This window comes from Molossus molossus, unplaced genomic scaffold (genome assembly GCF_014108415.1).
Source record: "Molossus molossus isolate mMolMol1 unplaced genomic scaffold, mMolMol1.p scaffold_m16_p_16, whole genome shotgun sequence".
In the NCBI taxonomy this organism is placed as follows: Eukaryota; Metazoa; Chordata; class Mammalia; order Chiroptera; family Molossidae; genus Molossus; species Molossus molossus.
This window is the reverse complement of record NW_023425351.1, coordinates 61,483,248-61,507,335: the sequence shown is the minus strand read 5'-3', so window position 1 is coordinate 61,507,335 and position 24,088 is coordinate 61,483,248. Positions and strand designations below refer to the sequence as shown.

The 24,088-nt window shown below is 41.0% G+C and overlaps 1 protein-coding gene across 1 annotated transcript in view; it reads left to right on the top strand.

Moving 5' to 3' along the window:
• The window catches only part of HAS2 (hyaluronan synthase 2), a 28,550-nt gene extending 24,552 nt beyond the window's left edge, over nucleotides 1-3,998 (top strand). Inside the window, exons 3-4 of the mRNA XM_036264146.1 lie at nucleotides 523-624; nucleotides 2,251-3,998. Coding sequence (XP_036120039.1) covers nucleotides 523-624; nucleotides 2,251-3,180 — 1,032 coding nt within the window. The 3' untranslated portion in view covers nucleotides 3,181-3,998. The remainder of the gene's footprint in view (nucleotides 1-522; nucleotides 625-2,250) is intronic.
• Nucleotides 3,999-24,088: the final 20,090 nt, after the last annotated feature.

The following is a 24,088-nucleotide window of genomic DNA, read 5'->3' as shown; positions in this document are numbered from 1 at the left end:
TTGCTTCAGAATTATACAACCAGCTGTAGGAGACTGTTCTGTTCTGTCTTCTATTCATCATATTAATGTGGGGGGTGGTTAACTGTTAGGTATGCCTCCCTTTTAACACTGTTTTAGGAGTGTACCTGTATTATTCAAACCTGAGGGACAAGTTGCCTAAAAGCCCTATTTAAGCCATTTGAAAAGGAAAAAGACATCTACAGTAACCAACCCAAGAGATTTTATAAGTCTTAGAAAACTGGATGAGACTCTCATGACCCAAATTGGGAACATCCATGGCAAACTGAGACAAGCTGGTCACCCTCGAAGACAACTAGCACATCCTTTCAGCTGCTCTCTCCAGTAATGTCATTAACTTAAATATTGAATTTGGTGGAAAACAAGCTCTGTCTATCGGCCATGATATAACAAGCTCTGTCATCCCTGTGGTTTTTGCTTATTGAGGCCTTGTGACAATAAGACTGAAGATATATATATGCTAAATTGTGAATCACACTTACAGACATATTTTCTTCTTTGCAGGTTTGTGACTCAGACACCATGCTCGACCCAGCCTCATCAGTGGAGATGGTGAAAGTTTTAGAAGAAGACCCCATGGTTGGAGGTGTCGGGGGGGATGTCCAGGTGTGTAGTGTGGCTTCACTGTTGCCTGACTCACTTTAGTACCATTAGTACCACTCTGCCCCATTGACACATTGACTATACATTTACTGCACACCAAACCCAGAGCCAGGTGTCACACGTTAGAATGTGCCTTGGACCCAGTTTATTGCCTCTTTTGTCTAACTGAAGAAATTTAGGATTTCTTTGATTAATCCTGGGGTATAATCTATATAATATCTGTAGTGGCTGATAAATTATGCTCTTGAGCCATAACTTAATGTTCTGGTAAATCTGTTGTTGGAGTTCACTTAGTTACAAATGAACTGAAGTATGGCAGGAGGTGGATTCTCTATTATATACTTATGTCTTTAAAATATGATTTTATTTTTTATTTTTTTAAGAGAGAGAGGAAGGGAGACAGAAACTTCGATATGAGAGAGAAACATTGATTGGCTGCCTCCTGCACCCCTCCTACTGGGAATCGAGCCCACAGTCTGGGCATATGCCCTTACCGGGAATCGAACCAGAACCTCTCAGTCCATGGGACATTGCTCCATCATCCACTGCGCCACAACGGCTGGTCATCTAGCATATACCTATGTCTTTAAAAGCTGACCAGTATGTGGCTGATCAAAAACATCCAAATTGGAAAACAAAGAAAGAAAAGAGAAACAGCAACTCAAATTTATACTAGTGAGAAAGGTAAAGGAGCAATTAATGAGTTTTCCAATTATTAATTTTTTTTACTAATCCTTATCTCACATTATTTGCTATCAGTGGAGAAACAACTAATGAAACAAATATTGTAATGGGAAAATGAATATGAAAAAATGTGTGAAGACTGAAATGAGTTCTTTGGAAACGTGACATTAGATTTTAGCAAAATGTGGAAAGCACACTAAAATTACTTTAAAGTTTAAGTATTGTGTTGCTGTGTAATCAATTGTGTATATTCGTGGTGATAGTGAAGGCAAAGCAAAATGCACTACAATGGACGAAAAATAACCTGGTGGTAAAAAGGAAGCATGCAGAATCCAGATGAACACAGAACAACGTTGAAACGGGGGAGAATTTAGAAATACTGCCAAGAAAAAGTTGATAATTTTGAATAGCCTTTACATAAGAGCATTATTTCAGGATTCAAGTTTTGGAGGGAGGCCAAAGCAAACCCTTTTATCACTGGCATTGCAAAAGAGTAAGGAAGAGAGGAAAATTTATAGGCAAGGATTAGATGAGTTGGAAATTTACCAGAACAGGAGGCAATAGGACTTAAAAACCTTCAACTCCTAAATGGCAGGAAAGAATGTCTGGAAGAAGAATTTCGGGACTGAGAACCAAAGCCTAAAAAATAATCTCTATTATAACAGAACAAGAGCAAAAAGCATAGCAAAAAGAGGACAGAGTGTGAAGTAGGAAAAATAATCTGTCATCAAAAAGTCCCAATGCATGCACACAACTTAACAAATGAAGCTAGTGATGTAGAATCAGAGCTCTCATATATTATACTCAGGTCAAAAAGAGAAAGGAAGCCCAAATAGGAAGACAAAATAACAAACCTTACTCTGTCTCGTAACATCAGGATGGTATGGATTTTGTTGGTATTTTGAACTAAGGCTTACCTTTTATTATTTTGCCCTCTTTTTGCAGATTTTAAACAAGTATGATTCTTGGATCTCCTTCCTCAGCAGTGTGAGATACTGGATGGCTTTTAACATAGAAAGGGCCTGTCAGTCTTATTTTGGGTGTGTCCAGTGCATTAGTGGACCTCTGGGAATGTACAGAAACTCGTTGCTGCACGAATTTGTGGAAGACTGGTACAATCAGGAATTTATGGGCAGCCAATGCAGTTTTGGTGATGATCGGCATCTAACGAACCGAGTGCTGAGTCTGGGCTATGCAACGAAATACACGGCTCGATCCAAGTGCCTTACAGAAACACCCGTAGAGTATCTCAGATGGTTAAACCAGCAGACCCGTTGGAGCAAGTCATACTTCCGAGAGTGGCTATACAATGCCATGTGGTTTCATAAACATCACTTATGGATGACCTACGAAGCGGTTATCACTGGATTCTTCCCTTTCTTTCTCATTGCCACAGTAATCCAGCTCTTCTACCGGGGTAAAATTTGGAACATCCTCCTTTTCTTGTTAACTGTCCAATTAGTAGGTCTCATCAAATCATCCTTTGCCAGCTGCCTTAGAGGAAATATCGTCATGGTCTTCATGTCGCTCTACTCAGTGTTGTACATGTCAAGTTTACTTCCCGCCAAAATGTTTGCAATTGCAACCATAAACAAAGCTGGGTGGGGCACATCTGGAAGGAAAACCATTGTTGTTAATTTCATAGGACTCATTCCAGTCTCGGTTTGGTTTACAATCCTCCTGGGGGGTGTGATTTTCACCATTTATAAGGAATCTAAAAAGCCATTCTCAGAATCCAAACAGACAGTTCTAATCGTTGGAACGTTGCTCTACGTATGCTATTGGGTGATGCTTTTGACTCTGTATGTGGTTCTCATCAATAAGTGTGGCAGGCGGAAGAAGGGACAACAGTATGATATGGTGCTTGATGTATGATCTTACATTGTTTGATGTTTGCAATCACACATGCAGTCACAAACAAAACCTTAGTTCCTGTAGGGACTGTACAGTATTGTGGCATCAGATAATGCCACCACAGGAGACATATCACTGCTGCTGGGACTTGAACAAGACATTTCTATGGGTTTATTTTCTGCCAAAGTAAAGTGATACATCAACAAGAAGAAACTCAGATGTAACCTGTTATTTCTATGAAAATGGAAAGAATTCTTTGTTTATGCACTTTTTCCTTACTGTTCATCCACCTAACAGTGTTTTGCCCTATATACCTCACTAGCCATGCTTTATGTGGGTTATCATGGAAGAAAAGGATTTTGGAAACTCAAGGAAAAGTTCTTACAACGTATACAACCTAACTTATGGACTGTGTTGATAGCTAATTTTTTTTTTTTTAAGAAAGGATTTTTTGTTTAACTCTACCAAATGAAATGCCAAAGGAAAATTTTAAAGCCATTGGCTGTGCTGTATTTTTATATAACTGTACTATGTTTTAAATTTTGTATGCCAATTTTTAAAACAAATTCTGCATATTCTATATTTTACTTCTCTGCCAAAATACACCTGTTCTTCCTTTAAAAAAATAAATAAATAAAATAGGTTATGAAAAAATCCACACTTATAAAACCTACCCAAAATGTGAAGCTTGGTTGACTGATGTAGTTCATGATAGAAAGAATAAAACTTTTCTCTCTCTACCTTTACAAATCGAATAGTTTATTTCTGTGAAAAAGTATTTAAACGTCCAATATTTTAGCTTTTTAAAATTTCTTTTAGAAAAGGCCAATATACCTGTCACACTTTGGGAGTAAAAATACATACTTAATGTGTGCAAGAAAAAGTAAATAATTGAAAATCAAGGCCAAAGGGGTAGAAAAGTGCAATTTTTTTCATAAGATTAGAAAAAGGGAATGTTAGTCCTCAAAAGAAAACACTGGGCAGCCAGCACTGGACATGACATGCATATCAAAGATAAATAATCGTTGGAGGCTCTGGCAGTGTTTCAGGCTGAGTAATATGGAAAGTGGAAATTTTCTGTATAATTTGGACAAATACAACACAGTTCATTTTGTTCTGTGGGCTGAGTTCACCAGATCCTGTCTATATGTTGGACATATTTAACCTGTCTTTCCAGCTTGCCAGTCCACTCTGTTCGTATGAGGTTTCCACGATTGAATCGGATAAATTACAATAAATGTAAAGCATACAAATTCAAAGGGCAGGTTCAAGCTCCAATCACAGGTTCAAGCTCTAATCATTAGCCTCTTTCTATAGAGTGAGGCTTATTTTTCCTGAATTATACAGATAATTTCTTTTCTTCTGGCCAACATACATATGTTTACATAGTAGAAATGATATCAAGGTTTAATAAGTGTATCAAGATTTGGCACATAAGAAAATTAATGAACTAGGTACCTGTAACCTAGCTAATTTTGCTTCTCCAGAGCCTCAGTTACCCAGTTTGATTTTTGACATGACCCATCTTGCTTTGTACCTGGTGCTGTGTAGACCTGTGTTACAGACAATTGAACACATGAATAGTTGCATAGAAAGTACTGTGTTGAAGCAGAGTCATTTGGAGAAGTGTTCGACCACGTGCTTTCTGCCTTTCTGCTTGTTCGTGCAGACATCTAAGTTCCATCTATCCTAAGAAAAAGATGCACATTCTACCTTCGGATACAGCAAGGTCCATGACATCCTCCTGCCACTCTGACTCTCTCTGAGTGGAGAGCTTGTGGGAAACAAATACCATGCCAATAAATGAGACTAAAACTTGAGTTTGCCTTTAACTATTTATGTTCTAAGTTAAGCTTTGATAACATTCAAATGTCAAATTCTCATTCTTATAAAAGATTGAATTAATTGCCTGTATTTATTTTAGCAATTATTCAATGTTTCCAGTATAGGATGTATAGTATAATTAATTTTTTTTGTAAATAAAATATTTTTGATAAGATTATTGTGTGTTTTTCTAAGGGAAGGGGGAATTTCAAACAAAATGTTCCCTGATTGTAATGGTATGGATTTAAGAATGGATTATATCTGGGGCAGGACCAAACATGTGGATCAAAGGTAATAGAAGTCATTCAATTTTACTATTCACAAGGTAGACATTCCCACAATTGGCATGGTTTGAGAATCTAGAAGGTGGAGAAAGACTGGCATAACCCTTATCTCTTCTAGTTCCCTTAAAAGCAGCCCATATTTAGAAAAACTTGTTTGTTTTTTTAGTCATTTGTCATAGCACAGATTTTTAGAAATTTGTTATAGCATTATAAATAAAATCTTAGAGCAACAATGAAATGAATTTTGGCATTTCCAAATAGTGAAACATTACCCATTAGACAACGTTCTCAGAATATGAGAGAAATGATACATTAAAAATATATAACCAATTTGCACTATAACATTCCAATTTTGTAAAAACAAGTGTTTAAACATGGTTATCTCTACTATGGGCATACGACTGATTTATATTCTGTATACTATTGTATTTTCCAAGTACCCTAATCCTGTATTGTTTTTATAATCAGAAAAAGGACAATAAATACTGATTTTCTTTTTTTTTTTTTTGTTAAGTGGGTTGGAGCATCTATTAGCATTTCCTGGTTTGAAGCGCTTCGGTGGTAATTTCATTTTACCACTCCAGTTTCATTTCCCAATTCTTTTCATTATTTTTTGAGAATCCTTCATTACCTTGGCACAGTCACATTATTAAAACTAGCCACTTGCCCGGCCAGGGTGGCTCAGTGGATTGAGTTCCATGGACTGAGGTCCCAGTTCAATTCCTGGTCAGGGCACGTGTCCAGGTTTCAGACTCAGTCCCCAGTGGGGTTGGGCAGGAGGCAGCTGATCTATATTTCTCATACCGGTTTCTATCCCTCTCTCTCTAAAAAAAACCTGTAGCTACTGAATAGTTGCCACCAGAAATAGAGATGGTTCTAGTCCCAATGATTCACTGACAGTCACTTGGTGCTATATTAGAGATTTGCAAAATTAAAAAAAATTTTATTACAAGGTTTTTATTTTTAAAATTTGTAATTTTGTTGTTAATCCTCACCAAAGGAGTGAGGATATTTGTTCATCGATTTTTTTTTTTTTTTAAGAGAGTGGAAGGGAGGTAAGGAGAAAGGTGAGAGAAAGAAACATCAATGTGAGAGAGACAAATCAATTGGTTGCCATTCACACAACCCCGACCAGGGCCGGGGATCAAACCTGCAACCCAGGTACATGTCCCTGACCAGGAATCAAACCAGCCAGCTTTCAGTACAAGGGCCGATGCTCCAGCCACTGAGCCACACCAGCCAGGGTGAGACTGGCAAATTTTTAATGTAAGCAGCCACACAGTATCCCTTGCAGGCTCTCCTGACCATACTACCTTGATTACTCTGCTACTGGAACACAAATCACCTGCACGCAGTAAGTAAATGAATGAGTGACTGTGTTCCAAAAACACTGAGTGTCCACTGAAATTTGAATTTCCTATAATTTTCACGTTACAAAATATTCTTTTAATATTTTTCAGTCATTTAAAAAATTTAAAAACTATTCTTAGTTCATCAGCATTACCACAACGGTTAATGAGTCAGATTTGGCCTGAGGTTATAGTTGAATGACCCCTACTCTAGGAATCTGTGGACTTATTTGAACCATTGTACACTGACACCTAACGTTTGATCACATACCATGTGTCAGGTACTGCCAAACGTACACTTTATACACCATTTATTTTAGTTCTTATATCAGCCCCAAAGGGTTCCATTATTATTATTACCATTCTCCAGGTGAGGAATCCGAGGCGTAGAGATTTGGTACCTTGGAACCATAAAGCTAGCAAATTTTGGTGGTACAATTTAAGTCTAGGCAGTACTATGTCACTTACCTTTTATTTATTTTTTTATTTTACTTTATTAAATTTTTTCCCCTTTATTGATTTTTAGAGAGAAAGGAAGAGAGAGAGAGAGAGAGAGAGAGAGAGAGAAACATCAATGAAAGAGAACATCAATTGGCTGCCACCTACATGCCCCCCACTGGGGATAGAGCCCACAACCTGGGCATGTGCCCTGACCGGGAATTGAACTGGTGACCTCTTGGTGCATGGGTCAATCCTCAGCCACTGAGCCTCACCAACTGAGCTCACTTACCCTTTTAACTAGTTGCATTCAGTATGCTGGCCACTGTCCAGCAGCATCAGTATCACCTGAGAATGTTAGAAACACAAATTCATAGCCCCAGGCCCACTGAATTAAAATCTCCAGCTGGGACCACAAATTCGTGTTTAATAAGATCCCCAGATGACTTTTGCTCACATTAAAGTTTGAGAAACTTTGTTCTAATCTAGCATCTTGTAATGTTCCCTTCAGACCAAGTATAGTTTCTATGGTCGTTATCATAGAACAATTCAAATATTGGTGATTTTCTTTGAACTTTTCTACTTTTAGTATCATATATGAATGTTAGCAGATATCTGGTTTTAATTAAATTTACTGAATACCTGTTATGAGCAAGAAACCAAGGGTTATAGATTCTGTACACTCAAAGAGCTTGTGATTGAGTAAGAGGGATATGATTATTACACAAACATTTGCTGAAAAATGGAATAATAAGGGTTTATGGACTGATCTGTGGACATAACGAGAAGGAATGAAATGCACAGTTAGCTCTGTAAAAGTAGGCTTCAAGATAGTATAGTATTGGGGCAATTCTTTAAGGATGTGCAAATTTGAATGAGAACTTAGGAACAAAGAGGTGTGATTTTGATATGTAATCCCTTAAACAGAACTAACAAATTTAACTACGGTGTGGGCTGTATCTAACTAACAGTTTGGACTTGGCTATAGAACGTACACTTGAAGGTGGATCATAGACCATTATTCAACTGGGAGAAATGCTCTAATGAGGTGTTTACATTTTTTTTGTATATAATTTATTTATTTTCTTTATTGATTTGAGAGAGAAACATCGATGAGAGAGAACATTGATTGGCCGCCTCCTGCATGCCCCCACTGGGGAATTGGCCCACAACCTGGGCATGTGCCCTGACGGGAATTAAACCCATGACCTCTTGATGCATGAGTCGACGCTCAACCACTGAGGCACACTGGCCAGTTTAAATTAGACAGATCACAGTACACTCAGATATTTTTGAATAGGGCACTAACATGGTTGTAAGCCAAACTACTTCATTGTGATCTGGATTTGAACATCTCACATAAACAGTTATGTGAACATCTCACATGAACAGGTATATATAGAAATATGATTTGATTCAAGTGCCATGACAAGTTGGTATCGTATTCTTCTGACACTTGATCGCTTTCATCACATTCCTTCTCAGTCTGCCTCCTGTTCCACACCCTCTGTTAAAGAATGCCATCAGACACTACCCTCAGCTTCTCTTACTTGCCCTTTAACTGCTAAGCACAACTACGTGATTCTTTTGTCACTCAAATTCATCTCTCGCCCTTAGTAAGATGTTTCGAATCTCTTACCTGAATTGTTAAAAACACCAAACTGTCTCTTTCCCCCATTTCTCTCACTCAATGGATCTCCTACATTTCTCTCAAAATTACCCTTCTAAGACTTAACTCTGAATACAGTCGGCCCTCCCTATCTTTGAGTTCTGCTTCTGCAGATTCAACAAACCGTGGAATCAAAAATATTTGAAAAAATGTTACGTTATGGCTGACCTGTATTATGTAGTGAGGCCTGTGATGGTTACATCTGTGCTGAGCTGGCACAGACTGTTTTTTTCTTGTTGTTATTTCCTAAACAATACAGTATAACTATTTACATTTGCATGGTAAGCATTTGCATTATATTAGGTGTCATACTCTAGAGAAGATTTAAAGTGTATGGGAGGATGTGTGTAGGTTTTATGCAAATACCATGACATTTTATGGAGGGGACTTGAACATTCATGGATATTGGTATCTGAGGGGTCCTGGAACCAATACCCCAAATACAGAGGTTCTGCTGTGCAAAGGTTTAACCTCATCTCATTGTCAACAGATAAAAGTATCCAACCTTTAAGAACACATTCAAAACTGATGGTCTGCATCTCTCTTGCACGACTTCATCCTGCTATTTTTTTTTTTTTAGAGTAGAAGGGAGGGAGGGAGAGAGAAACATCAATGTGAACCGAACCTGCGACCCTTCAGTTTGCTGCTCTAGCTGCTGAGCCAAACCGGCCAGGGTGTGACTTCTTCTTTATAACCTTAGTTACAGGACTTGTGTTCAGCTAGTCTTCAGGTGGTTCTCAATGATGGTTGTTCTATAGTTCAGTTGTAATTTTGATGTGGCGTGGGAGGAGGTCAGCACAGCATTCTCCTCCTCCCCCCATCTGGACCGGAAGTCCTGCTTCTGCCCTGCTGAGGACAGCTTTTCCCGAGACACAGCTGCCAGCGGACCGCAGGCCTGCGGTGAGGCGGCGGTGCACAGGGGACCAGACGCCGTGCTCGGGACTCCAGGTCGCTGCACCAGAGGGCAACGGGAGGAAGGAATTAGGAATCAGAAAGCTGGAAGGGTGGGAAGGCAGGGCAGGACCCTGGCAAAGCCAGACTGGCTGGCCATCCTGCTATTCTCAGCAGTCTTACTAAACCAGAATTTTCTGTTCTCTCTCTCCCGCGCATCTTGTCCTTTTCCTTTATCTTGGTTCACGTTTTGTTTTCATCCTAAGATGGCGTTTTCCTTCTCCTCCAACTCCAAATCTACTTGTAAAATTCTTTTTTTTTTTTTTTTTATCCTCATCCGAGGACATTTTTCCATTTTTTATACAGAGTGGGAGGGAGAGAGAGGAAGAGAGAGAGAGAGAGGGAAACATCGATGTGAAAGGGACACATCGAGTGGCTGCCACCCGCACGACTAACCAGGGCCGGGGACAAACTGCAACCGAGGTACGTGCCCTTAGCGGGAACCGAACCCGGGTCTCTCTGGACCGCAGGCCGATGCTCCAACCGCTGAGCCAAACCGGCCAGGGCTCAAATTCTTTATATCCTTTATTCAAGGCCCTACTCGACCCCCCTCCTCCCCGCAAATGCCTCAGCCTGAGATCTCTCCTGCCTCCGCCGTCTCAACAGCTCATTGCAGCCTGGCCGTGAAGCCGTCACCGCTATCGGTGGACATGAGAGCCTGGGAGACAAAGGGTTTTGAGACTGAGGCTGTTTTCATCATTTAAAAAATTAATTAATTTATTACTGATTTTTAGAGAGAGGGGAAGGGAGAGAGAGATAGAAACACTGATGAGAGAGACAAATCGACTGAATACCCCTTACACATCCCCATAGGGGATCGAGCCCGCAACCCGGGCATGTGCCCTGACTGGGACTCGAACCACTAACCTCTTGGTCCATGGATCGATGATCAACCACTGAGCCACACCAGCTGGGCACATCACTCTTTATTTATTTATTATTTTTTAAATTTATTTATTTACTTATTTTTTTTTATCTTCACCCGAGGACATTTTCCCATGTTTTGTTCAGATAGAGTGGGAGGGAGAGAGACAGAGAAACATGGATGTGAAAGGGACACATCGAGTGGCTGCCACCCGCACGACCAACCAGGGCCGGGGACAAACTGCAACCGAGGTACATGCCCTTAGTGGGAACCGAACCTGGGTCTCTCTGGACCGCAGGCCGGCGCTCTAACCGCTGAGCCAAACTGACCAGGGCTCTCATCACTTTGTAAATTCTCCGTGCTGACTAGCACAGTCAGGTGCTTAAAATTTGGCGAATAAGCAAATGAATACATAAAAGGACCAGGAAGGAAAATGGACTCAAGTGATGAATCTTTTTTGGGCAAGCTTATGGCATTTTTGAAACTTTGCTAGAGGAAAAGCTTCGGGGTGTGAGGGCCCCACTTGCTTTTTGCTTTGGGCAGTGGGCAGATGCCACTCTTCCCAGAAAGGGGGCACCTGGGCACTGTCTACCATTCACGCAACAGTTTCCGAGTATGAGTATGTTGCAGACGTCGCCGGGATTTAAGCAATGAGGAATGATGCCTTCCTTCAAGAAAGGGTTTGAGTTTCTCTAGCAGGCCAGACTCCTATTTCTCTGCAGCCATTTCCCCAAGCCCTTCCCAGTTCCACTTCCTTCCCACCATCCCTGTCCAGCTGGCTCCCAGTGCACCTGTCAGCCCCGTTCCGCCACCACTTCCTCAGGGAAGCCTTCCAAGCACGACGGTCCCTTCCTCCTCTGCCGCCTCACAGAGCACCGTGAACGCTTGTACTTCAGTTTCATCTCTGTGATTTCTTGTTAATATCTGTCTCGCTCAGGATAGGCTCCAAGGGGGGGGGGGCACGTGAGACTGTGTCAGCTTTGTGTTCCCCGATCTTCGTCCATGGTTCGTCTCTGGAGCTCAGAATTGTGTGGATTGAATAAATGGGCGAGGAAATGCAACTCCCAGTGTTCGCTGAGAAACAGTCAATGCGTCATATGCACGAAGTCGGGTTCCTAGCCGTTCACTCATCCCTGGCCACACTTACTGTGACATACGCCGGGAAAAGAAGACAGAGACGCCAGGGCTTACGTCAGGTTAGGGAAAGAAGAGGTATGGGCAGGAAAAGGTGAAGCGGCTGTTCACTCACTTCCTGTGATGAAGACGCACAGACCTTGACAAAAATGTAACTTACTCACGTCAATGTCGAACGCTACCGTTCCCGTTTCTGTTTGGGGCTCACGGTTCCCTCGATGTCATCTGGATATGCACTGTGGGCCCACGTTCCCAGAGGACCTTGTCTCCTGTAATGTGAAATCGGTCCTTTTATTAAACAAAAGCACTTCTCATACTGTGTTGTCTTCAGAATATAAAGTGTACGAGTGTGTGTGCTTGCTTCTTGCTTAGAGGACGTGTATGCGGAGACTTTCTCACACATGCATCAGATCTGTTTTAGGAGCCCCCACTTCACATGGCACTGATCATTTATTTATTTATTTATGTTTAATTTTCTTTTCCTTTATTGATTTTTAGAGAGAGAAGAAGGGAGAGAGAGAGAGAGAGAAACATCGATGAGAGAGAACACAGATGGGCTGTCTCTTGCATGCTCCCCACTGGGGATCGGGCCCACAACCTGGGCATGTGCCCTGACCGGGAATCAAACCAGTGACCTCTTGGTGCATGGGTCGATGCTCAACCACTGAGCCACACCAGCCAGGACAGAGCACTTATCATTTAAGACTCAACTCAGACATCACCTTCTCCACCTTTCCTACCACTCCTGCTACAGATATTCTATAGCACCTTATACTTACCTTGAATGTCCTCTCTTCTACATATATTGTGCTATCATCATCTTGTTCTAGATTTGGGGGTCCCCAAAATGTAGTATAGAGAAGGCCTCTCACACAATAGGAGCTCAATAAACATAGATTGGGTGATAGTAAGTGTGTTTCTATAGGAAAAAAGATCTACAGTACAAGTCTGTGCATTGAAATATATATGTCCTCACTTATATGAATTTGCTCACTCATTTACTTACTTGATTTTCAAAAATATTTATTAGGTGCCTACTATATACCAAGCTTTGTGCTGGGAAGAAAGAACTGTTAACACACTAAGTGTTTGCTATATTATTACTTCGGGATGTTGAAAGATCATCCATGATATAAAAGACTTCTATTTGGGGGCATGTTTAAGAAACATTGAGGAAATCAGATTCTTCACTGCAGAAATAATTGGCCAGCATCCACGTTCTGATGGGCTTTATGAATCTGCAAGAGGTCCATTGCATACAGAAACCCACCATTTAGATAACTATGGTCCCCTTTCCACAGGGATGTTGGTTAACATCTGGATTAACATTATTACCCTGCAGTACATAGTTTAGGTAACACTGGTATATAATTCCTGACACCACAAATTCAGTTTGTTTTCACTCAAGATTTAGAAACAACACACATAGCTTAACCTCCTTATTACTTGAGTAATCAGCTCCAGGTGTGGAGACCACAGGGCAAGAGGGAGGAGCCTTCACTGACGCAGGCTCTGAGCTATGGAAACAGGTTCTCGAAAGAGTTCATTTTACCCATTTGCTTCAGAAAGCCTCCGCACTGGAGCTTAGGAACACCTAAGTGACTTGTCTCAGCTCTGCTCTTCAGGGCTCCCAGAGTTTAATCCTGATATGCTGGGGGAACAAACAATGAGTGGGTGAACCTAACCTTTGAAACAATGCTGGCAATGCTATGGTAGCCTTTACCAAAAAAGAAGCACAGTTGCTTTATTGACTAAGGGAGAGGTTACATTTTATTGTTCATCTTGGACTGAGTTGATTGTTGAGTCAAAAAATCAAATGCAGCCCTGGCCAGTTTGGCTCAGCGGTTAGAGCGTCGGCCTGCGGTCCTGAGAGACCCGGGTTCGGTTCCCGCTAAGGGCGCGTACCTCGGTTGCAGTTTGTCCCCGGCCCTGGTCGGTTGTGCGGGTGGCAGCCACTCGATGTGTTCCTTTCACATCGATGTTTCTCTCTCTCTCTCTGTTCCTCTCTCTCCCTCCCGCTCTACCTGAACAAAGAATGGAAAAATGTCCTCGGGTGAGGATAAAAAAAAAAAGAAAGAAAGAAAAAAAAAAAAATCAAATGCAATCATTTCTAATCAGATCAAGATAGAACCACAGTACACATGTTGTCTCAGATAGAACAGAGGCCTGAGTATGTCACAGAAGTTACACATCCCACCTCTCCAGGTAATATATGATGTGTTTCTTCAATTAAAAAACATACACAAAAGTGTTTTTTGTTTATTTTTTCAATCTTCACCTGAGGATAGTTTTCTATTTATCATCAGATAGAGTGGGAGGGAGGGGAAGAGATGGAGAGAGAGAAATATTGACATGAAAGAGACACATTGACTGGTCACCTCCATGTGACCCGACCAGAGCCGGGGACGAACCACAACCGAGGTGACTCATTGGTCCACGGGCCGATGCTCTAACCGCTGAACCAAACTGGCCAGGGAGATAGATGAAAGTTTTAAGGGAATAAATATCTTGGAAGAAGGATCTTTTTTATTTTTTTTATTTTTTTAATTAATTTATTTATTTATTTATTTTTGTTACAGATGTTTCTCCTTTTTCCCCCACTGATTCCCCCCTCCCCCTCCCTCCCTGCCCTGTCTCCAGCTTTGTTGTTCATGTCCATTGTTCACGCATACATGCATATAAGTTCTGTGGTTTATCTCTCCCCCACCACCCCCTCTTCTGGGGATTGTCAGTCTGTACCCCACTTCCACGTCTCTGGGACTACCCCATTCCTCAGACTGTTATATTCATTATATTCCACAAATAAGTGAGATCATATGAAACTTGTCTTTCTCTGTTTGGCTTGTTTTGCTTAGGATAATACTTTCCAGGTCCCTCCATGTAGTCTCAAAGGATAAGAGATCTTTCTTACAGCTGCATAGTACTCCATTGTGTATATGTACCACTGCTTTTTTATCCATTCGTCTACTGATGGACACTTGGGCTGTTTCCAGATCTTAACTATTGTCAATAGTGCTGCTATGAACATGAGGGTACATATATTCTTTCTGATTGGTGTTTCAGGCTTCTTAGGGTATATTCCTAGAAGTGGGATCACTGGGTCAAATGGAAGTTCAATTTTTAATTTTTTGAGGTAACACCATATTGTTTTCCATAGTGGCTGCACCAGTCTGCATTCCCACCAGCAGTGTATTAGAGTCCCCTTTTCTCCACACCCTCGCCAACACTTGTTGTTAGATGATTTGTTGATGGCGGCCATTCTGACAGGTGTGAGGTGATACCTCATTGTTGTTTTAATTTGCATCTCTCTGATGATTAGTGACATTGAGCATTTCTTCATATGTCTCTTAGCCATTTGTATGTCCTGTTTGGAGAGGTGTCTATTTAGTTCCTCTGCCCATTTTTTAATTGGGTTCTTTGTCTTCCTTTTGTTGGAAGAAGGATCTTTGAGAACCAAAGTTGAATAACCATTTTCATAAAGGTATTAGTAGAGCCATGTAAAAAGGAAAGAAAGTTCCTTTAGTCCAATTCAAATACCTCAAATCTTTGTTGGAATGAGGCAACTTATATAGAGAGAGGAGGGACAGTGGAGAAAGTCCAGGTTCCTTATCTCACAGGAATAAACTACAATCTAGTTGATTTTAGTACCTTGCTCAAGGGTTCACAGCTGGCTACACACCCTGGGGTCTCTTTACCCGTATGTTTTGGGCTTGCTTTTTTTTTTTTTTCATCTCCATTTCCTAGTTTATTGGTGGAGAGTAAAGTATTGCACTTTATTATTCAACAAAAAATAATGTAGCCAACAGTAACATACAGGTACGCAATTTAATATTTATTATATGCATTTTATATACATTATTTTTCAACAGCTGTACATTTGCTATGTGGTACAATCTTAAAAATTTTTTATTCATAGTTTGTAAAACAAAAACCTTACAAAACTCATCAAAACTCATAGCCTGTTCAGAAAAGGTGTTTTGAAGACTAGAAAAAAATTTATTGTTTTAATTACACACACAAAATCTTTAGTTACACCATAAAATTAAGCACACAGAAAAAAATAAATCAGAGATAACTACTCAAAACACAGCAGATTTCTATGTCCTGATTCAACTATTTTTAAATCCTATTTGTAATGTAGCAGTTAGCAATTTCTGGGTAACTACTTTACTCTTATACCTGACGTATTGAGACTGCATAAAACCATCCCCCCTCAAAAGGAGTTATAAATCATACGTTCTTAGGCTTATAAAGAAAAAGCCACCGTGGTAGTCTACCACAGTACCTGATGTTGTCGGCGCCATTAAGACATGTCATAACACATTAAAAATGGCGTTTCTAAAGTTCTTGCCCTAAAACAAATTGTTGCCATAGTGACCCACTTTGGATGTTCATGGGGCCAGAACAAGGCTGCAGCTCTGACTCACTGTGGATTGGCGTCTGGTTGCAGAATGACTTGTATTCAGACCCTGGCTCTGCCACTGAGCTGTGTAAACTCAAGAACATGACTCTGCTTTGCCTATTTCTCTCATCTGAATAACAATGGCAATGACAGTCACCTCCCAGAGTTACTATGTAATCAAGATAGCATGAGAGGCCTAGGAAAAATACATGCCACATAAAAGGAGTTTAATAAAACTTTCTTTCTTTCTCCTTTCTAAACAACAAACTTCACTAGTGTCCCTTTTTCCTTTTGTCCTTTTGTTCCTTCTTCCTAATTTTTTTTTTCCTCAGCAAACTACTGGACCAAGGGCTGGGATACAATTCAAATGCCAAGGACTTTTACTTCTTAAAAATACATTTTAATCCACCCATTTGTTGGCTTCTACATGACCTTAAAATTTTCTCTAGGAAGAGGCGGCTTTCTTCTCCCTTAGACAGAAAGCAGGAACGCTGTTGTAATTGTCTGGTGGGCTCTGACTTTCAGACGAACACCACCCACTACAGACAGTTTTGTGTCTGACAAAATGAGTGCTTTGGAATATCTAAAATGAGAGACATGGGCCCAGCCAGTGTGGCTCAGTGGTTGAGCATCAACCCATGCACCAAGAGGTCGCTGGTTCGATTCCCGGTCGGGGCACATGCCCAGGTTGTGGGCCCCATCCGCAGTGGGGGGCATGTAGGAGGCAGCTAATCGATGTTCTTTCTTATTGATGTTTCTATCTCTCCCTCCCTTTTCCTTCTTCTCTCTCTAAAATCAACAAAGAAAAATAAATAAAATGACAGAAATGGGCCAATAGGAAAAACATGGTGTTGTCATCAGATGGATTTGAGTGTTGGCTCCACTGTTTCTGCTGGACTCTTAGTAGACACACCAATTTCTTCACTTGTAAAAGTATAAAAACTCTCCTGCCACAAACCTCAAATGGCTGCTGTCAGCATAAAAAAAAAAAAAAGATAATAATAGAAGGGAAAGGCCATTGGAAATTTAGGAAAACACTTCAGATTTGTGTTCCTGTTATTAGTTATGAGAATTTGGAGAAGACATCTAAATTTTTAGCATGGCAGAGCTCAGTGACCTGAGTCCTATTGCTCCCATCCCAGCCACACTGCCATCATCTTGTGGCTATTGTCAGAGACATCTACCCATATTTCTTCTGCTCTTGCTTGTCGATATTTGTTTCATGGAACAGCCAGTGTGAGATCATGGCACTTGTCTGCTTAGAAGCCTTCACAAATCTTCTCATGTAGGCTACCGGGCTCACGAGACCCTGCAGCATCTGCTTTCTGCCAGTTGCCATGGCTTCTTGTGGAACTTCTGTTTTCCTTCCTTATTACACAATCCACTACATTCTTTCTGTTTCTCAGGCAAGAAAAGCTTGTTCTCACTCCAGAATCATTACCGGTTGCTCTTTCTTTTGCCTAAGTCACTCTTTTCCCAGAACGTAGGATGGCTGGTTTCTTGTCAGTTGGGTCACCTCTTCTGAGAGGCCCTTCCTGACATGCTGTCTAAGGGACATTCTCATGTGCACAACCAGTGGACCCAGACAGTGGGGTGGGGAAAGCCGGAGGTGGGTGGGATCTGGGAGGAGGGGGTCAATGGGGAAAAAAGAGGACATCTGTAATACTTTCAACAATAAAGAGAAAATAAATCAATAAAGGGACATCCTCATCTCCCAGGCACTTTCTACCTCATCATCCTGCAATTGTTCTCAAAGCTTTATCATTATTGGAAATAATTAGATTTATTTATCTGTTTACTTGACTGTGGATTCTCTCAACACCTAGAGTGTAAATAAAACCCAGAGAACGGAGACATAGTTTTTATCTTAGAACCTAGAACAGTGCTTAAGATATGGAAAGCGCTTAGGGAATATGGGCAATACATGCAGGTATAAAATAATGGCATGAAATGCTCAACGTTTTAAACTTGTGTCCCTGCTTACCCAAAATGCAAGCACGGGACAGGCCACAGAGAACATCGGGGGCTTCAAGAATGGCTTGTTTGTAATTCAGATTTAAAAAGGGCATTTTCCTCTTTCTGCCATTAATCCCCACGAACTAAGAACTTACCCTTACAAGTTAGAGCCAAGAAAATATTTATAAATGTATGGCTTTGTTATTTACAGACTATGAAACTAGAGTTTTCTTCCTTAGAAAAGGTTTTAATCAATATTGCATGGATATTCACTTAAGTACAAAAACCAGGGTTTTTAAATCCTTACTTTCTTTGATGTTTGACATTTGTTTATGTCTAAGTATCTGGAGAATATAATGTAGGAAAGGACAATACACGAATTCTGTATATACTGATGACCCCAGCTATTGTTTGCCCAATTTTCAGCCCCACCCAGGAGAAGTCCCACTCAGTATAGCCAAGAATCTGGACTCTGGATGATGATTTGGGGCCAGGAATAGTCTTCCCCGAGTTGACTTTTGGCAGACAAAATGTAGTAGAGGTTAGGGAGTCTAAAGAGGGTTGAAAGCTTCCATTAACCTTCCAGGGCCTTGATAGAGCTGCATTTGTTGCTGTGACCCTGTTAGATGGCCACCGCCAACTTTTTGTAGAAACTTTCTTCTGAGCAGACAGATCTGTTATCACACTGCATGGATGGAAGCCAACCTGGACAAGGTCAATTACGAAAGCATCTCTGTGAAAGTGATACTATCTGGCAAGAGACAAATCTAATGATGCTATAGGTGTTATCTATCTATCTTTCATGTCGATGCTGAGTCATTTCCTTCATGGAATAGATATGGGCAGTCCACGGAACGAGGACTGGGCGAGAATCTGTGTATCACCATTGAAATATTTCTTCAGAGTTCATCGAACCCAGCTGAACTTCTGGAGTCAGACAAATATGAGCCCTTACAGTGATGGCCTCACCCTCTCTTTTCTTCTACAACCGCGAATGAGAACATATGGACCACTTTTTTCTTTTATTCTAAAGCCATGGATAAAATTATTTCCCCCCCTGTTTAAACTAAGTTGACAGATGTTGAATGGCACAGCATACGGAGCCTTATTTTGGGGTAAACATTAGTAGATAATCTTTAATTAACTAGTTCAACTTTAATTCAACTAGTTCCTATCTGCGTTTTCAGTTAGTTTATTTACATTTCACTACACTGGTCACACCGTCCCGCAGGCCCAGGTGAAGTAAAGACCTCCTCTGTGACTCACTCCTGTATTTCCAAATGACATCTGTATTTTCCAGTAATAATGCCCTTAATGTACTATATTTCGTTATTTAAAAGTTTCTCTCTTTTTCTCTAATAGGCTATGATCTTCACCAGGAGGAGGACTCATTTTTGTGAAAATATTTTAGGACCATAAAATGTTTATTGACTCTTTAGGACTTTGTGCTTGTTTATAAGTGAATAAATAATTCATCTTCTTATCTATTATAATTTATAAAAAATAAAAAAAACACCCATAAAAACCAAACAAACAAAAAGAAACAAAGCCCATAGGTCAATAACAAGTAAATGTTGGTTGAGTGATTACAAACGACAAGCAGTTTTAAATACAAGGTTTTGTTTAACATTAAGCAAGCCTATGAATTGAGTATTAATAGCCTCATTTTATAGATGAGGAAACTGGGACTCAGAAGTATAAGACATTTTTCCAAAGTTCATTAACACATGAAGGCAGAATTTAAAATGCATTTATTATTTTCAAGTCTGATGCTCTTTCCAGTCTCTCATAACCTCCTTACCATTGTTTTCTTCTGTAAATTCTAAGAGCATTAAATTAAATTGTATCTCAATAATGCATTTTTGCAGGGTGTTAAAATAACGGAGTCCATTTATGTTACTTTGATTATCAAACAACAAGAATGTCTGTATATCTAACAATATGCAGCTTAAACAGTCTAAAAGACGGATGCATCTAGGGTTGGAGGGGTGAAAAGCACAGGTTTTGGGCTAAAGATTTGAATTCAAACCCCAGTTCTGCCATTTACAAGATGATTGATCCTGAGCAGGTACATAAACTCAAAGAACATTGCCGGTAAAGAACATTGTGCAGGAGTTAGTCCAGATTCATGACCTTTAGAGGTAGATGGGACTACAGAGATTGTCTAGCCATGATCATTTTTATTTATTTTAGTTTGTATTTTTTTCTTTATTGATTTTTAGAGAGAGAGGAAGGGAAAGGGAGAGAGAGACAGAAACATCAATGAGAGAGAACATCGATTGGTCGCCTCCTGCATGCCCCCCACTGGGGATTTGGCCTACAACCTGGGCATGTGTCCTGACCAGGAATCGAACCAGCAACCTCCTGGTGCATGGGTGGATGCTCAACCTCTGAGCCACACCGGCCGGGCTAGCCATGGTCATATTTTACCCCCACATCCTCTTTTATTTCAGAAGAATAAATGGAGAATCCTGAGGACCCTTGATTTGAACAAGAGAGCAAAGCAAGGTGGTGCCATGGCCTGGATCTGAATTCAGGTGTCCTGAAAATACAAATCCAAGAAACCTTCCTACTGAATAGTCAGAAGCGCAACAAGTCAAATCTGGGTGGGAAACCCCTCCGTGGAGCAAGATGGCTTAATCAACTCCTGTCTCTCTTACTTGAGAAAGGAGTCAAGAGATTCCTATCTCAGACAAGATAAATCCTTCTTTTAAAGAGGATTTGATATTAGAGTCAATAAAAGCATGACCAGAATGACCTCCATCTGTCACCCACTAAATATATATTTTTTGGAGCCAACATTTGTTTTTAAATTAAACTTTTCATTTTAAACTAATTGTAGATTCACATACAATTGTAAGAAATAATACAGAGAAATCCTGCACCTTTTGCACTGTTTGCCTTGTTCCCCAAATGGTAACAACTTGCAAAACTATAGTACAATTTCACAATCAAGAAATTGACATTGATGTGACCCACCAATCTTGTTCAGGTACTTGTTTTGCTTGTATTTGTGTGTGTGTGTACACGTGCATGTGTGTGTTTCTGTGTGCATTTAATTTTATGGAATTTTGCCACACATGTGAGTTCACGTGTCCACCACCTCAGTCAAGATACAGAACAATTACATCACCACAAGAATCTCATGTTGACTTTTTGTAATCACACTCATGTACCTCCTCCCTACACCACTTCCCTAAAACCTGGCAACCTCTCTGGTTGTGCAGAGAATAGACTGCAGGAGGGTGAGTGCAGGTATATCTCATTTTACTGCACTTTGCAGATCTTGCATTTTTTTTTTTTTTACAAATTGAAGGTAAGACCCTCCACCAGCAAAAAGATTAGCACTGGCTAAAGTCTCTGATGATGGCTAGCATTTTTTTGGGCAATAAAGTATTTAAAAAAAATTTTTTTTTATCCTCACCTGAGGACATTTTTACATTTATCTTCAGATAGAGCAGGAGGGAGAGAGGGAGGAAGAGAGAGAGAGAAAAACATCAATGTGAGAGAGACACATCGACTGGTTGCCATCCACATGGGACAAACTGCAACCAAGGTACATGCCCCTAGCGGGAACCGAACCTGGCTCTCTCTGGTCTGTGGGCCGACACTCTAACCACCAAACCAAACCAGCCAGGGCAGCAATAAAGTATTTTTTAATTAAGGTACGTACATAGTTTTTTTTTTAGACACAATTCTATTGCACACTTACTAGACTACAGTCTATTGTAGACATAACTTTTATATGCACTGGGAAACCAAAAATTGGTGTGGCTCACTTTATCACGCTATTTGCTCTGTTTTGGGGGTTAATATCTCCAGGTGTGTCAGTCTAGGAGCAGGACTAGGAGGCTGTTGCTGCAGTTTAACTGACAAGTGATGATGGTCAGACTAGGCTATTGTATCAGAGTGGGAGGAACTAGAATTTGAATACATTTTGAAAACAGAATCAGTAGTATTTCCTGGCATATTGGATGACCACTGTGAGAGAAAGGGAGGAATCAAGGATGAACCCAAGGTTTCCTTACGAATAAGAATGGAGTTGCGGGGACTTCTGGTCAGGATGGCGGGGAGGGAAACGGTATCCACCCTCCCACAACCACATCAAAGTTACAACTAAACTACAGAACAACCATCATTCAGAACCACCTGACACCGAGCTGAATGGAAGTCCCACGACTACGGAATTACAGCAGCAGCCACACCGAGACTGGTAGGAGGGCGGAGGGGACGGGCTGGGCCCACACCCACGTGTGGCGGATAAAATCAGGAGGACACCTCGGCTGGGAAGGTCCTCCCTGAGGACTGAGGGGTCCCCGTCCCACACCAGGCACCCCACTCAGGGTTCCAGTGCCAGGAAGAGAATCCCCATCACTTCTGGCTGGAAAACCAGCGGGAACTGAGGCTCAGGGAGGCTGAGGCGGCTGGAGCCCCAGGCAGCTCCTTAAAGGGTCCGCGCACAGACTTATCGGACTCTCTCCCTCTAAGCTTGGAGGGGAGGCAGCTTGAGGGGCGCCAAAGACACACAGGGAAGAACTGAGCTGTTTGGCACTGGAACGAGGGCTGGAGAGGAGGCTTTCCTAGGGACAAACGTGCTGTCAGAGGCCTTTGTTCCTTTGGTGAGCCCTTCCCTGGGGCGGCAGACAGTCGCCATATCTGGGACTCCAGCAACCGGGCTCACACCGGTAGCCCCGCCCTGGAGACGCCCTGAGGCCCCGCCCCACCCAACTTTCAAGCCCACCCAAGATGTTGCCACTTGCTTAACCGTAGAATTGGCCTGTCTTGGATCCTGCTTCAGGTTTTTCCTAAATTCTTTCAAACAAGCAGCATCTGGTCTCAGCGAGCCCCATACCTCTCGTTAAATAATACACAGAAACAAACACAGGGAGGCAGCCAAAATGAGGAGACAAAGAAACAGGTCCCAAATGAAAGAACAGAACAAAACCCCAATAAAAGAACTAAGCAAAATGGAGATAAGCAACCTAACAGATGCTGAGTTCAAAATACTGCTTATAAGGATGCTCAATGAACTTAGTGAGAACCTCAGTGAACTTAGGGAGGGCATCAAGAGCATAAAAAAGGACCAGTTAGAAATCATGGATGCACAGTTAGAATTGAAGGAGGCATTAACTGAAATAAAGAATAATTTACACAGCTTCAATAATAGAGTACGTAAATCCAAGGAGCAAACCATCAATTTGGAATATAAGGAAGCAAAAAACGCCCAATCAGAACAGCAAAAAGAAAAAAGAATACAAAAAAATGAGGATAGTGTAAGGAGCCTCTGGGACAACTTCAAGCGTGCCAACATTCGCATCTTGGGGGTGCCAGAAGAAGAGCGAGAACAAGAAATCTAAAACCTGTTTGAAACAATAATGGCAGAAAACTTTCCTAATTTGGTGAAGGAAACAGACATACACGTCCAGGAAGCACAGAGAGTCCCAAACAAGATGAACCCCAAGAGGCCCACACCAAGACACATCATCATCAAAATGAAAAAGGTTCAAGACAAAGAGAGAATCTTAAAAGCAGCAAGAGAAAGGCAGCTAGTTACCTACAAGGGAGTTCCCATTAGGCTGTCAGCTGAATTCTCAAAAGAAACTTTGCAGGCCAGAAGGGAGTGGCAAGAAATATTCAGAGTGATGAAAAGCAAGAACCTACAACCAAGATTACTCTATCCTGCAAAGCTGTCATTTAGAATTGATGGCCATATAAAGACTTTTCCAGACAAGAAAAAGTTAAAGGAGTTCATCACCACCAAACCATTATTATATGAAATGATGAAGGGTCTATTTGAAGAAAAAGATAAAATATATAAACAAACAAAATGGCAATGAATGCATATCTATTGACAATGGAATCTACAAACAAAATGAACAGGCAGAACAGAAACATTCTCATAGATACAGAGAACATTTTGTTGGTTGCCAGATGGTAAGGGGGTTGGGGGAATGGGTGAAAAAGGTGAAGGGATTAAGAAGTACAAATTCATTGCTAGACTGACAAACCTCAAAGAGAAAGGGGTTGGGGGGGTGGGAAGAAATAAACCAAAGAACT